The sequence below is a fragment of the Lepisosteus platostomus genome, chromosome 4 (assembly GCF_059453375.1).
Source record: "Lepisosteus platostomus isolate fLepPlt1 chromosome 4, fLepPlt1.hap1, whole genome shotgun sequence".
NCBI lineage: Eukaryota > Metazoa > Chordata > Actinopteri > Semionotiformes > Lepisosteidae > Lepisosteus > Lepisosteus platostomus.
In genome coordinates, this window is record NC_142614.1 from 5,916,491 (window position 1) to 5,930,161 (window position 13,671).

The window sequence follows — 13,671 nt, forward strand, 5'->3', positions numbered from 1 at the left end:
GTAGGGTTACAACATGACACAGACTGGACCAGTGATCTCTGGACTGTAGGGTTACAATAGGACACAGACTGGACCAGTGATCCCTGGACTGTAGGGTTACAATAGGACACAGACTGGACCAGTGATCCCTGGACTGTAGGTTTACAATATGACACAGACTGGACCAGTGATCTCTGGACTGTAGGGTTACAACATGACACAGACTGGACCAGTGATCTCTGGACTGTAGGGTTACAATAGGACACAGACTGGACCAGTGATCCCTGGACTGTAGGGTTACAATAGGACACAGACTGGACCAGTGATCTCTGGACTGTAGGGTTACAGTATGACACAGACTGGACCAGTGATCTCTCGATCACAAATGGAGAAGAGACTGCGTATAAGGAGGCGGCAGTTTAAAGGTCCTAGGTGTTAACATCACAGAGGACTTAACCTGGTCTCACCACACCAACATCGTGGTCAAAACAGCACGGCAGCGCCTGTTTTTTTTTTTCTCTTTAGGCTAAAGAGGTTTGGCATACCGTCACATATCCAAGCCAACTTCTACAGGTGCACTGCTGAGAGTATCCTGACTGGCTGCATCACTGCTGGTATGGGAGCTGCTCCGCCCGGGATCACAGAGTACTGCAGAGGGTGGTGAAGTTGGCACAGCTCATCACCGGCTGCGTGCTACCGGACATCGAGGATATCTACTCTGTTAGATGCCTCAAGAAAGCCAGGTCTATACTCAAGGACCCCAGTCACCCAAACCACAGTCTGTTTTCCCTACTACCGTCTGGAAAACGATACTGAAGCCTACAGACAAAGACCAGCAGATTTCAAAACCGCTTTTTCCCTAGAGCAATAAGACTGCTGGACAGCCAGCCACAGCAGACACCAGCAACTACCCAAACGACCACTGACAGCCAGGCCACTGTGAGGTTTTTGCTTGCCTGCGGTTTTTTATTATTGCGTAATCTTATAAATTGTTATTGTTTAATTGATTGTATTCTTCTTGTAACCTTCTATCAAATTTGGTCCTATCTCTCCTTGGTGAGCTTGCGGAAAATGCATTTCACTGTCGACAACCACCGCTGTGTGCTGTATTGTTGTGCATTGATAAATAAACCTTGATTGATTGATTGACTATAGGCTTACAATATGGCACAGTGCAGGTCTGGACCAGTTATCTCTGTAGCACAAAATACAGAGGCCTGGGTTAAATTATTATATTTATTACATATACAAGGATTGTAATAAATTAGGATTTTTTGTTAGTTTTAGCACTTACATGGGAGTTAGAAAAACTGGTGCAAATTTTGCACCAGAACAAAATCCTCTAAAGGCATAATGGGGAGTTTAAGGTAGGAATTGTATCAAGCAATGCAGTTTCACAAATGTTGGCAACGTTGATTCAATACACTGTCAAAAAGAATAAAATCTTTACATAAAATACACAAGGAAAGACAGGGGTGAACTGGACTTGACTTGAGCGTTCAGTGCCAGTGCCATGTCAGAGTAAAGTACTAACAACAGCCCACCCCCCATGGGCTACAGAGCAGTGCCTTCCTGGTCCTGGACAGGCTTATCCCTGCTGTCTCCCTCCAGCTGCTCCTGGGGGTCTGATGCAGAGTGTAACAGCACCTCCCTGCTGGCCAGACGCTGCAGCACAAGATCAGCTGTGCGTGTCAGACCGTGCTGGAGACAGGGATGGAAAAGGTTGAGGAAGGAAGAGAGAGAACAGGTGTTACACATGAAGCGTCTGCAGTGTTCTTGAGTGATCTAAACCGAACTGCTCAGTGCTAGGCAGCTGTGTATAATGCTGTATAATTTTGTACCTACAATGCCCTATCCCCTTCAGTGTGCATAGGTTTAGCTCTGCATTAGCACATTGTTTGCCTTTGGAGTTGAGCGCTGTGCAGTTGTGTGCCTGCAGTGTGTGGATTCCCTTCAGGATCTACAATATATGGCTAGCGGTATGCAAGACACCAGTCAGGCAGCTCTGTATCTGTGTGGCTATGGGCAGTCTTGTGTAATTTTGTAGCCATGTGCAGCGTGTTGCAGGGGTGTACCTGCAATGTGTGCAGCCCCTTCAGTGTCAGTATGGCCAGCTCTCTCAGTCCATCTCCAGTCAGGTCCAGGTAGGTAAGTGAAAGCAGGGGACTCTGGAAGCTCCGCCTCCATACTAGCTGGAACCGCCCCTCAGTCCCCAGGCCCCTCCCCCTCTCAGGGAGGATGTATTTATAGCAGAGCAGCTCCTGAGAGATGGCAGAGCATGACAGTCACTCCCTGTTAACAGCACACATGCACACTGGACAGTCATCCCTCTGATAACCCTGCTTCCCTGCAACACCTCTCAGCGAAAACGCAATCCCGACAGTAACACACACACAGCCATTTTCCCCACAGTGAGTCTGGACAACTGGCAGAGCTTCCTGATGCTGGGTGTAAACTTCTTCCCGCTGTACTTAACTGATACGGGCAGCCTCGACTCGAACAGGTCAGAGGCTGTGCAAAGGCAGGAAGCAGGTCACATGCATGGTCGAGTGTGGAGAGGGCTCAGGGTTTCTGCGCGGGCTTCCTGAGGACCTGTGCAAGATGAATGCAAACTGCTCCGTTGACACAGTGTTCAGCAAGGAAGGGTCCATACAATGTGCAAAGTTCTGGACGGATGTCTTTATGGAGTCTGCATGTTCTGCAGCGGGCGTGTGTTTGATTGCTCCGGGATCTCAGAGTTGCACACGCCTCCCACAGGCTGGCTCGGCCTGACTGGCCTTCGCAACAGTGCGGCTGCCCTCCAGCTGTGTGCTCTCTGTCCCCCCTCCTGGCCCAGGATCCTGCCGTGTCCTCAGGGGGGACGAGAGGCTCTCTGACAACAGTTGGCTGCACCGCGAGTTGCAAAGTGCCCGTTTGCAACTAACACTGCTCTACTGCGTGGCTTTTCCATTACTTGAGTGTTCAGTTATAATTTCAACACAACGGTACTTGTGTTTGCCATCACACCCTGGGCTTGAGGCGCAGTGTCCATCTGTCTGTGTGGGGAGCCCTTGACACTCACACTTCTCACACAAGCACAAACTCACACACTCACACACTCACTCTCATTCACATGCTCTCACACAAGCACAAACTCCCATGCTCGCTCTCACAAGCGCGCACGCTCTCTCACACGCGCGCTTGCTTAACACACACGCTCACACGCTTAACTCATGCGCTGCTCTCACCCTCTCACCTGTCCATAGGTCCCCAGCAGCATCTCCGCCTCACCATCAAAATCAACATCCGTGACGAGAGCACAGAGCACAGCGTCAAACTGCTCGCTGTCCGGCAGGGGGGCTGGATCGCTCAGACCGCGGAGCAGCACATCTCTGCTGAAATAGCACACTGACCAGGCACTGATCTGTACAACACAGCACACTGACCAGACATTGATCTGTACAACACAGCACAGCACACTGACCAGACATTGATCTGTACAACACAGCACAGCACACTGACCAGACACTGTAACACTCTAACTATCCAGAAGAACACATTTCAATCAATGACTAACTGATGAATAGCACATTTCTAGATCCTCACCACAGGTGTGATAATGACTTACAATAGCAAAGGTTTAATACTGTGCACACTGTTTACCTGAGACCTACTGACCTGGGGGGACTGACAGGACAGCACTCACCTGTACACCACGGCCATCTCAATGGTACTGGTCACCAGCAGACTGTAGTTACTACTGTCTGCTTCTGAAATGCACAATCATTGTAAGAGGTATCAGAGCAGAGCAGAGCAGAGCAGACACACTGCCACAAGGAGAGACAGCCAGGATGGCAGAGCAAAGGCACAATACTAACCAAAGCTACAAGGTAAGGTCAAACGTACATCACGCACTCTTAATGTAAGGATTTAAAACTTAACTTTAACAGTAGTGTTACTTATGGTTTTCCTAACCCTAGCAGTGAGGCAAGTCCCCTCTTAACACAATCTTTAGTATCAGCCACAAACTCAGCTCTATGATAGAAAATACTACTAAAATCCATATATGAAATATTATACTAACATACACTGATGCTAAAAAGAGACACTTTGAGAGCTGACAGATACAGCTGTAAGATGCATACATGGCTGTTACAGAGACCTTCACCCCATCAGTACTGAAAAACATACCCCTCTCACTGTCTCTCTCTGAGCCTGGTCCAGTCAGACTCGGGAAGAGCAGCACAGTGGAGATGGGGCTGTCGTGCTGGATCCGCCAGCTCTGGAGAACTTCTGGACCACAAAACAACAAGGGCACACAAAGGTCAGCACACTGCTCTGACACTGGAGTTCAATGACACTGTTCAAACAGGCACACTCGAAGACATTGCTTTACTGTGTTATTTGTGTAGTTGGGTTTATTGTAATTGTACGGCTGTAGCTAGGTAGTATTTTAGTACCAGTGTATTTGTACTATAGTAGGTGTAATGATAGTAATATTTGGGTTTTGTGGCTGTTAGTACAGCTGATAGTTGTAACAGTGTGATTTATGTTAGTGTAACTGTGCCAGTGTAATTAGTGGTACTGAAGGTGTAGGTTTGTACCTGTCTTAGAGTTAATGTGTTGATGTAGCTGTGTTGGTGTTTTTGTGTGGTGTATCACTGTGTGACTGTGTGAGTGTAGCTGCGTTGGTGTCACTGTGTGCGAGTGTCACTGTGTGAGTGTAGCTGCGTTGGTGTCACTGTGCGCGAGTGGAGTTGTGTGAGTGTAGCTGCGTTGGTGTCACTGTGCGCGAGTGTAATTGTGTGAGTGTAGCTGCGTTGTTGTCACTGTGCGCGAGTGTAATTGTGTGAGTGTAGCTGCGTTGGTGTCACTGTGCGCGAGTGGAGTTGTGTGAGTGTAGCTGCGTTGGTGTCACTGTGCGCGAGTGTAATTGTGTGAGTGTAGCTGCGTTGGTGTCACTGTGTGTGAGTGGAGTTGCGTGAGTGTAGCTGCGTTGGTGTCACTGTGCGCGAGTGGAGTTGTGTGAGTGTAGCTGCGTTGGTGTCACTGTGCGCGAGTGGAGTTGTGTGAGTGTAGCTGCGTTGGTGTCACTGTGCGCGAGTGTAATTGTGTGAGTGTAGCTGCGTTGGTGTCACTGTGTGTGAGTGGAGTTGTGTGAGTGTAGCTGCGTTGGTGTCACTGTGTGTGAGTGGAGTTGTGCGAGTGTAGCTGCGTTGGTGTCACTGTGCGTGAGTGGAGTTGTGCGAGTGTAGCTGCGTTGGTGTCACTGTGCGTGAGTGGAGTTGTGCGAGTGTAGCTGCGTTGGTGTCACTGTGCGCGAGTGGAGTTGTGTGAGTGTAGCTGCGTTGGTGTCACTGTGCGTGAGTGGAGTTGTGTGAGTGTAGCTGCGTTGGTGTCACTGTGTGTGAGTGGAGTTGTGTGAGTGTAGCTGCGTTGGTGTCACTGTGTGCGAGTGGAGTTGCGTGAGTGTAGCTGCGTTGGTGTCACTGTGTGCGAGTGGAGTTGCGTGAGTGTAGCTGCGTTGGTGTCACTGTGCGCGAGTGTAATTGTGCGAGTGTAGCTGCGTTGGTGTCACTGTGCGCGAGTGTAATTGTGCGAGTGTAGCTGCGTTGGTGTCACTGTGCGCGAGTGGAGTTGTGCGAGTGTAGCTGCGTTGGTGTCACTGTGCGCGAGTGGAGTTGTGCGAGTGTAGCTGCGTTGGTGTCACTGTGCGCGAGTGGAGTTGTGCGAGTGTAGCTGCGTTGGTGTCACTGTGCGCGAGTGGAGTTGTGCGAGTGTAGCTGCGTTGGTGTCACTGTGCGCGAGTGGAGTTGTGTGAGTGTAGCTGCGTTGGTGTCACTGTGTGTGAGTGGAGTTGCGTGAGTGTAGCTGCGTTGGTGTCACTGTGTGCGAGTGGAGTTGCGCGAGTGTAGCTGCGTTGGTGTCACTGTGCGCGAGTGGAGTTGCGTGAGTGTAGCTGCGTTGGTGTCACTGTGTGCGAGTGGAGTTGCGTGAGTGTAGCTGCGTTGGTGTCACTGTGCGCGAGTGGAGTTGCGTGAGTGTAGCTGCGTTGGTGTCACTGTGCGCGAGTGGAGTTGCGTGAGTGTAGCTGCGTTGGTGTCACTGTGTGCGAGTGGAGTTGCGTGAGTGTAGCTGCGTTGGTGTCACTGTGCGCGAGTGGAGTTGTGCGAGTGTAGCTGCGTTGGTGTCACTGTGCGCGAGTGGAGTTGCGTGAGTGTAGCTGCGTTGGTGTCACTGTGCGCGAGTGGAGTTGCGTGAGTGTAGCTGCGTTGGTGTCACTGTGCGCGAGTGGAGTTGCGTGAGTGTAGCTGCGTTGGTGTCACTGTGCGCGAGTGGAGTTGCGTGAGTGTAGCTGCGTTGGTGTCACTGTGCGCGAGTGGAGTTGCGTGAGTGTAGCTGCGTTGGTGTCACTGTGCGCGAGTGGAGTTGCGTGAGTGTAGCTGCGTTGGTGTCACTGTGCGCGAGTGGAGTTGCGCGAGTGTAGCTGCGTTGGTGTCACTGTGCGCGAGTGGAGTTGCGCGAGTGTAGCTGCGTTGGTGTCACTGTGCGCGAGTGGAGTTGCGTGAGTGTAGCTGCGTTGGTGTCACTGTGCGCGAGTGGAGTTGCGTGAGTGTAGCTGCGTTGGTGTCACTGTGCGCGAGTGGAGTTGCGTGAGTGTAGCTGCGTTGGTGTCACTGTGCGCGAGTGGAGTTGCGTGAGTGTAGCTGCGTTGGTGTCACTGTGCGCGAGTGGAGTTGCGTGAGTGTAGCTGCGTTGGTGTCACTGTGCGCGAGTGGAGTTGCGTGAGTGTAGCTGCGTTGGTGTCACTGTGCGCGAGTGGAGTTGCGTGAGTGTAGCTGCGTTGGTGTCACTGTGTGCGAGTGGAGTTGCGTGAGTGTAGCTGCGTTGGTGTCACTGTGCGCGAGTGGAGTTGCGTGAGTGTAGCTGCGTTGGTGTCACTGTGCGCGAGTGGAGTTGCGTGAGTGTAGCTGCGTTGGTGTCACTGTGCGCGAGTGGAGTTGCGTGAGTGTAGCTGCGTTGGTGTCACTGTGCGCGAGTGGAGTTGCGTGAGTGTAGCTGCGTTGGTGTCACTGTGTGCGAGTGGAGTTGTGTGAGTGTAGCTGCGTTGGTGTCACTGTGTGCGAGTGGAGTTGTGTGAGTGTAGCTGCGTTGGTGTCACTGTGTGTGAGTGGAGTTGCGTGAGTGTAGCTGCGTTGGTGTCACTGTGTGCGAGTGGAGTTGCGTGAGTGTAGCTGCGTTGGTGTCACTGTGCGCGAGTGGAGTTGCGTGAGTGTAGCTGCGTTGGTGTCACTGTGCGCGAGTGGAGTTGCGTGAGTGTAGCTGCGTTGGTGTCACTGTGCGCGAGTGGAGTTGCGTGAGTGTAGCTGCGTTGGTGTCACTGTGCGCGAGTGTAATTGTGTGAGTGTAGCTGCGTTGGTGTCACTGTGTGCGAGTGGAGTTGCGTGAGTGTAGCTGCGTTGGTGTCACTGTGTGCGAGTGGAGTTGTGTGAGTGTAGCTGCGTTGGTGTCACTGTGTGCGAGTGGAGTTGTGCGAGTGTAGCTGCGTTGGTGTCACTGTGCGCGAGTGGAGTTGTGCGAGTGTAGCTGCGTTGGTGTCACTGTGCGCGAGTGGAGTTGTGCGAGTGTAGCTGCGTTGGTGTCACTGTGTGTGAGTGGAGTTGTGTGAGTGTAGCTGCGTTGGTGTCACTGTGCGCGAGTGGAGTTGTGTGAGTGTAGCTGCGTTGGTGTCACTGTGTGTGAGTGGAGTTGTGTGAGTGTAGCTGCGTTGGTGTCACTGTGTGTGAGTGGAGTTGTGTGAGTGTAGCTGCGTTGGTGTCACTGTGTGCGAGTGTAATTGTGTGAGTGTAGCTGCGTTGGTGTCACTGTGTGCGAGTGGAGTTGTGTGAGTGTAGCTGCGTTGGTGTCACTGTGTGTGAGTGGAGTTGTGTGAGTGTAGCTGCGTTGGTGTCACTGTGTGTGAGTGGAGTTGTGTGAGTGTAGCTGCGTTGGTGTCACTGTGCGCGAGTGTAATTGTGCGAGTGTAGCTGCGTTGGTGTCACTGTGCGCGAGTGTAATTGTGCGAGTGTAGCTGCGTTGGTGTCACTGTGTGCGAGTGGAGTTGTGTGAGTGTAGCTGCGTTGGTGTCACTGTGCGCGAGTGGAGTTGTGTGAGTGTAGCTGCGTTGGCGTCACTGTGTGCGAGTGGAGTTGTGTGAGTGTAGCTGCGTTGGTGTCACTGTGTGCGAGTGGAGTTGTGTGAGTGTAGCTGCGTTGGTGTCACTGTGTGCGAGTGTAATTGTGCGAGTGTAGCTGCGTTGGTGTCACTGTGCGCGAGTGTAATTGTGTGAGTGTAGCTGCGTTGGTGTCACTGTGCGCGAGTGTAATTGTGTGAGTGTAGCTGCGTTGGTGTCACTGTGCGCGAGTGTAATTGTGTGAGTGTAGCTGCGTTGGCGTCACTGTGTGCGAGTGGAGTTGTGTGAGTGTAGCTGCGTTGGTGTCACTGTGTGCGAGTGGAGTTGTGTGAGTGTAGCTGCGTTGGTGTCACTGTGTGCGAGTGGAGTTGTGTGAGTGTAGCTGCGTTGGCGTCACTGTGTGCGAGTGGAGTTGTGTGAGTGTAGCTGCGTTGGTGTCACTGTGTGCGAGTGGAGTTGTGTGAGTGTAGCTGCGTTGGTGTCACTGTGTGCGAGTGGAGTTGTGTGAGTGTAGCTGCGTTGGTGTCACTGTGTGCGAGTGTAATTGTGCGAGTGTAGCTGCGTTGGTGTCACTGTGTGCGAGTGTAATTGTGCGAGTGTAGCTGCGTTGGTGTCACTGTGCGCGAGTGTAATTGTGTGAGTGTAGCTGCGTTGGCGTCACTGTGCGCGAGTGGAGTTGCGTGAGTGTAGCTGCGTTGGTGTCACTGTGCGCGAGTGTAATTGTGTGAGTGTAGCTGCGTTGGTGTCACTGTGCGCGAGTGTAATTGTGTGAGTGTAGCTGCGTTGGTGTCACTGTGCGCGAGTGTAATTGTGTGAGTGTAGCTGCGTTGGTGTCACTGTGTGTGAGTGGAGTTGTGTGAGTGTAGCTGCGTTGGTGTCACTGTGTGTGAGTGGAGTTGTGTGAGTGTAGCTGCGTTGGTGTCACTGTGTGCGAGTGGAGTTGCGTGAGTGTAGCTGCGTTGGTGTCACTGTGTGCGAGTGGAGTTGCGTGAGTGTAGCTGCGTTGGTGTCACTGTGTGCGAGTGTAATTGTGCGAGTGTAGCTGCGTTGGTGTCACTGTGCGCGAGTGTAATTGTGTGAGTGTAGCTGCGTTGGTGTCACTGTGCGCGAGTGGAGTTGTGTGAGTGTAGCTGCGTTGGTGTCACTGTGTGCGAGTGGAGTTGTGTGAGTGTAGCTGCGTTGGTGTCACTGTGTGTGAGTGGAGTTGCGTGAGTGTAGCTGCGTTGGTGTCACTGTGTGCGAGTGTAATTGTGTGAGTGTAGCTGCGTTGGCGTCACTGTGCGCGAGTGGAGTTGCGTGAGTGTAGCTGCGTTGGTGTCACTGTGTGTGAGTGGAGTTGTGTGAGTGTAGCTGCGTTGGTGTCACTGTGTGCGAGTGGAGTTGCGTGAGTGTAGCTGCGTTGGTGTCACTGTGTGTGAGTGGAGTTGTGTGAGTGTAGCTGCGTTGGTGTCACTGTGTGCGAGTGGAGTTGTGTGAGTGTAGCTGCGTTGGTGTCACTGTGTGCGAGTGGAGCTGTTGAGTTGTGCAGCAGGAGACTCACCAGTCCGGCACTGGTCCACCAGCGCCACGCCCACACAGCCATTCTGGCAGCCGAAGGCCGAGAGGCGCAGAGAGCCCCCGACATTGACCACATCCATCCACAGCACGCTGAGGGCGAGAACGTGGATCAGAAGAGCAGAGTCTGCCCTGCAGGCCGAGCTCACCAGGCCCTGGGCAAGGCTGGGCTCACACACTCAGCAGTACAGGGATGGGAGGAGTGTTAGTGGACCAGCTGGTGGCGCTCTTCCCAAACCAGTGCCCAGCCTGGTGACCAGGGACACAGAGCTATAAGAGGCACCATCCTTCAGATGAGATACTAACCTGAGGTCCCGACTGGCTAAATCAAAGATCCATTGGCACGGTTTCTAAGAGCAGGGAAGTCAGACCTGGTGTCTTGGTTCAAGTCCACTCTGGGATACAGCCTGACCTCCCCGAGTTCAGCAGGTGAAGTGATTCCTCTCTCCTCTCTGTCCCCCCTTTGCTGCAGGGCTGCAGGTAAATAACAGCTGCCCCGTGTCACCCATGTGTGCCTGTACTGCAGCACTGCAGTGGTGGGTGAAGTAGGTCCCCTCCTATATAGGAGCACTCAGGGATCCGATTCAATTCATTACTATTGCAATTGGTAATGAATATAAGTGTAATTAGTATTAGTATTGAATAATTAATTAAATGTGTAATGTAACAGCATCCTGAGAAGCTCTTACACAGTGAGGCAATTGGAGACAGACCCTTTATACCTCGCCTGTACACCATTACCAAATCAAATACATACACAATACACAGACACAGACACACACGACAGTCACACACAATACACAGACAAGGACACATGCACACAGACACACGCACATGAATACACATACTGACTTGCTGGGCAGCTCCTGTAGCTCAGGGAACAGTCGTTCCACAGGCTGCTCCTCAAACTGGTGCAGAGACACATTCTGTGTAGAAAGACAGAAAGGACAGCTGTCACTCAGCTACCAGCTGCATTACTAAATCACACGAACCCCAGTCCTGTTGTACAAGAGGTGCACTATTCCTGCTCCAGAGGGGCAGTGTAATTCTCATTCTTTCTGAGAAGGTGACATGGATAGGGATCAAGTGCTACTGATGCTTGTGATCTACTATTGTAGATTGTACTATTTTAGATCACTATCAGTGTGTGGTTAGTGCACCAGTGCAACAGTGTCAGGGTGGGGTGAGAGCACCAGTGCAACAGTGTCAGGGTGGGGTGAGTGCACCAGTGCAATAGTGTCAGGGTGGGGTGAGTGCACCAGTGCAACAGTGTCAGGGTGGGGTGAGTGTACCAGTGCAACAGTGTCAGTGTGTGGTGAGTGCGGCAGTGCAACAGTGTCAGTGTGTGGCGAGTGCACCAGTGCTTCAGTGTTGGCGTGTGGCGAGTGCACCAGTGTACCAGTACTTTAGTGTCGGTGTGGGATGAGTGTATCTACAATGAGATGTCAGTAGGTCACAAGGCAGCAGTGCGAGATCAGTCCGCTCACCTCTTTGTACAGATGGATTCTCTGATCATGCCCACTGAGCAGAAACACTGTCTCGCTGTCGCTGCCTGAACACTGCACTCTGAGAAGCGGAGGGCGGGGGAAAGGGGAACATCTTGTTAGTACAAGACTCCTTTCTCATACAGACTAGCAATGTAGGCAAGACAGGCTCACATCACCCTCCGTCTCCTTTCCTCTCTCTCCTTCTTTTTTCCTCCTCCTGATCTTCTTTCTTTTCCCTTCCTCTCCTCTTTCACTTCCCTCCCTCCTTCTCCCTATTCACTGCCCTCCTTCCTTCTCTCCTCCTGCGGTCTTTCAGGACTCACTCGGAGTGGTACAGCTGAAAGGGTGTGAACTGCAGCTCCAGGTTCAGGCAGCTCTCTGTGGGGAGGACAGAGAGACATCTGTGTCACACAGACGTCACCAGCACATGGGACAGGCAGGCTAGCAGACAGACACAACACTAACATACAGAAAAAGAGAAGGCTCTAGCACGTGCTATGTGAGAGGTGTCAGACTCACGTGCAATGGACTCCAGGTTGAACTCTGAACCTGGCTCATAGTCACAGTAGATGTTTAGGAAAGGACTGGCCTTATCCCCAGAGTCCTGCCAGAGGCACAGAAGAAGAGGAAGAAGAGGCAGAGAGAGAGCAAGTTTATCAGACAGATACTAACTGCACACTACTGCACAACAGCAATGTTTCAGGAGAGAGAGTGAGAGGGAAAGAGAGGGAGGGAGATAAGGAGAGCACAGAGAGAAGGGTGGAGGAAGGAGAGGAGCAGGGAGAGAGCGCGAGAGGGGGTGGCAGGGTTCTGACCTTGATAAAGGTAATACCCACGACCAGCCCTCTCTTGGGCGGAGACCTCAGGAAGGAGTCAATCGAGACAATCTCTGCATCCACTGGACAAAAAGACAGTACAGTGTTCCATTATTACTTACACAATATACTGCATGAACTTCTCTAGGCATCAGATTTGGACATGTTCACCAATCCAAAAAGTAGGATTGGGAAACAATAAAGACCAGTGATTAAAGCCCACGGAAGAGAATGACATTCAATAAGGCTTGGTTACAACTTTTGATCGGACCGACTCTAAATAAAAAACTCTCCCTGGGTACTCAGCTGAGCATCCCCGCGACCTACAGATGCAGCCGTTCAAAATGCACGGTACAACTCCGTACCGCGCGAAATTACCGGGGTGAATTGTGGGTACGTGATTAGCTGGCCAAAATGAGCGACAGGGGCACTCGTGATGCATTGGTTGTTAGTGAAATGATTTAATCATTTAATCTCTTTATTGTGCATGTTTTAATCCACTTAGTATTGAATATTTATATGAAATTTTACAACTAAAGGGAAAATTTAGTAGCTGAGCATAAGAAGAAGAGGAGCATAACGCACCTGAAGCTCATAAATGATATTAATTTAGAGACATAAACATATTATGTAAACTGTCTATGGCTGGTATTGGTAGTTTAAACAAAAAATACACACCAGTATTCCACTTTCTTCCTAGCAAAGTCTTTCATTCGCTTACATACTGTGGTTATTTTGGAAAAGTGTTTACATGCTCCTTCTGACTATATTAAGTTTATATACTTCATAAAAAGTTATAATGTTTTAAACATTTATGAGAATACAGCACTGAATACTTTAATTTACAACACATTAAAGACATTTTTCCAAGAAAGCTTAGCCTTTGTCACTAATGAAACCACTAAATAAAGACATGAATATAGAAATGCCTACTTTACAAACTGCAATGTCTATTGCTACAATATTGACAGCAATGTACTGTGTGACAATATCACACACTAACACTGCCACACACTGTAACTCACTATCACACACTAACACTGTCATACACTGCAATTCAGCATCGCACACACTGTAACTCACTACCACAGTGTATCACAGCATCACACACTCTTTAACAGCTACACACCATAGCGCAGCATCACACACTTAGCAAGGTTTACTGAACTGGTGCACTAATACACTCGCCACACATTGGCACTGAAGCACTGTAGCGCAGACCTTACAAGTACAATCAACAGAGCCACACGCTGCCCGACAGCACTGCTGACAGACAGGCTTACCCGGTATATAAGTGAACTGCACTTCCTTGGCAACGGGACGGATTTTCTGTCGGAGGTCCTGATACTTGAAACAGACGACTTTGCCTTTAAGAGTGGCGGCAAGCAGCTCTTGCTCGCCGGCGCGGCACAGCCCGTAGATGTTACTTTGAGAAGAAAACCGACTGAAACTGTCTTCCGCGAAGGGGCAGGTGCCCTCCACCTCCGCCTGCATTGCCCAGTGCACTGCACACAGCCACCCCCGGACGCGTACACGGGCGGTCGCCCCACAATGGTGCGAGGACGGGCAGCTGCCGTGCTCAGGAAAGGCCGCAGTCCGGACTATTGAAGGCCTCAAAACAAAGGGGAGGGGCCTGCACGGAGGCGGGCCAATCGCTGGGAACTTCCGGAGTCTTGACTAATCG

At 51.2% G+C, this 13,671-nt stretch overlaps 1 protein-coding gene across 2 annotated transcripts; it reads right to left on the bottom strand.

The window, feature by feature from the left end:
* Nucleotides 1–1,201: 1,201 nt before the first annotated feature.
* kptn (kaptin (actin binding protein)) lies at nt 1,202–13,626 on the bottom strand. Of its 2 annotated transcripts, none has more exons than XM_088627794.1 (12): nt 13,271–13,626; nt 11,988–12,070; nt 11,692–11,776; nt 11,496–11,550; nt 11,173–11,251; nt 10,538–10,611; nt 9,672–9,778; nt 4,150–4,251; nt 3,665–3,728; nt 3,215–3,353; nt 2,055–2,240; nt 1,202–1,680 (listed from the first exon to the last, which is right to left on the bottom strand). In XM_088627794.1, exons 1-12 carry the CDS (start codon nt 13,479–13,481, stop codon nt 1,534–1,536), a joined length of 1,332 nt encoding a protein of 443 aa, XP_088483920.1. In that variant the 5' UTR covers nt 13,482–13,626; the 3' UTR covers nt 1,202–1,533. The 2 variants fall into 2 exon arrangements, with proteins under 2 accessions (XP_088483920.1, XP_088483921.1); XM_088627795.1 differs by having other exon boundaries at nt 3,215–3,350; nt 13,271–13,625.
* Nucleotides 13,627–13,671: the final 45 nt, after the last annotated feature.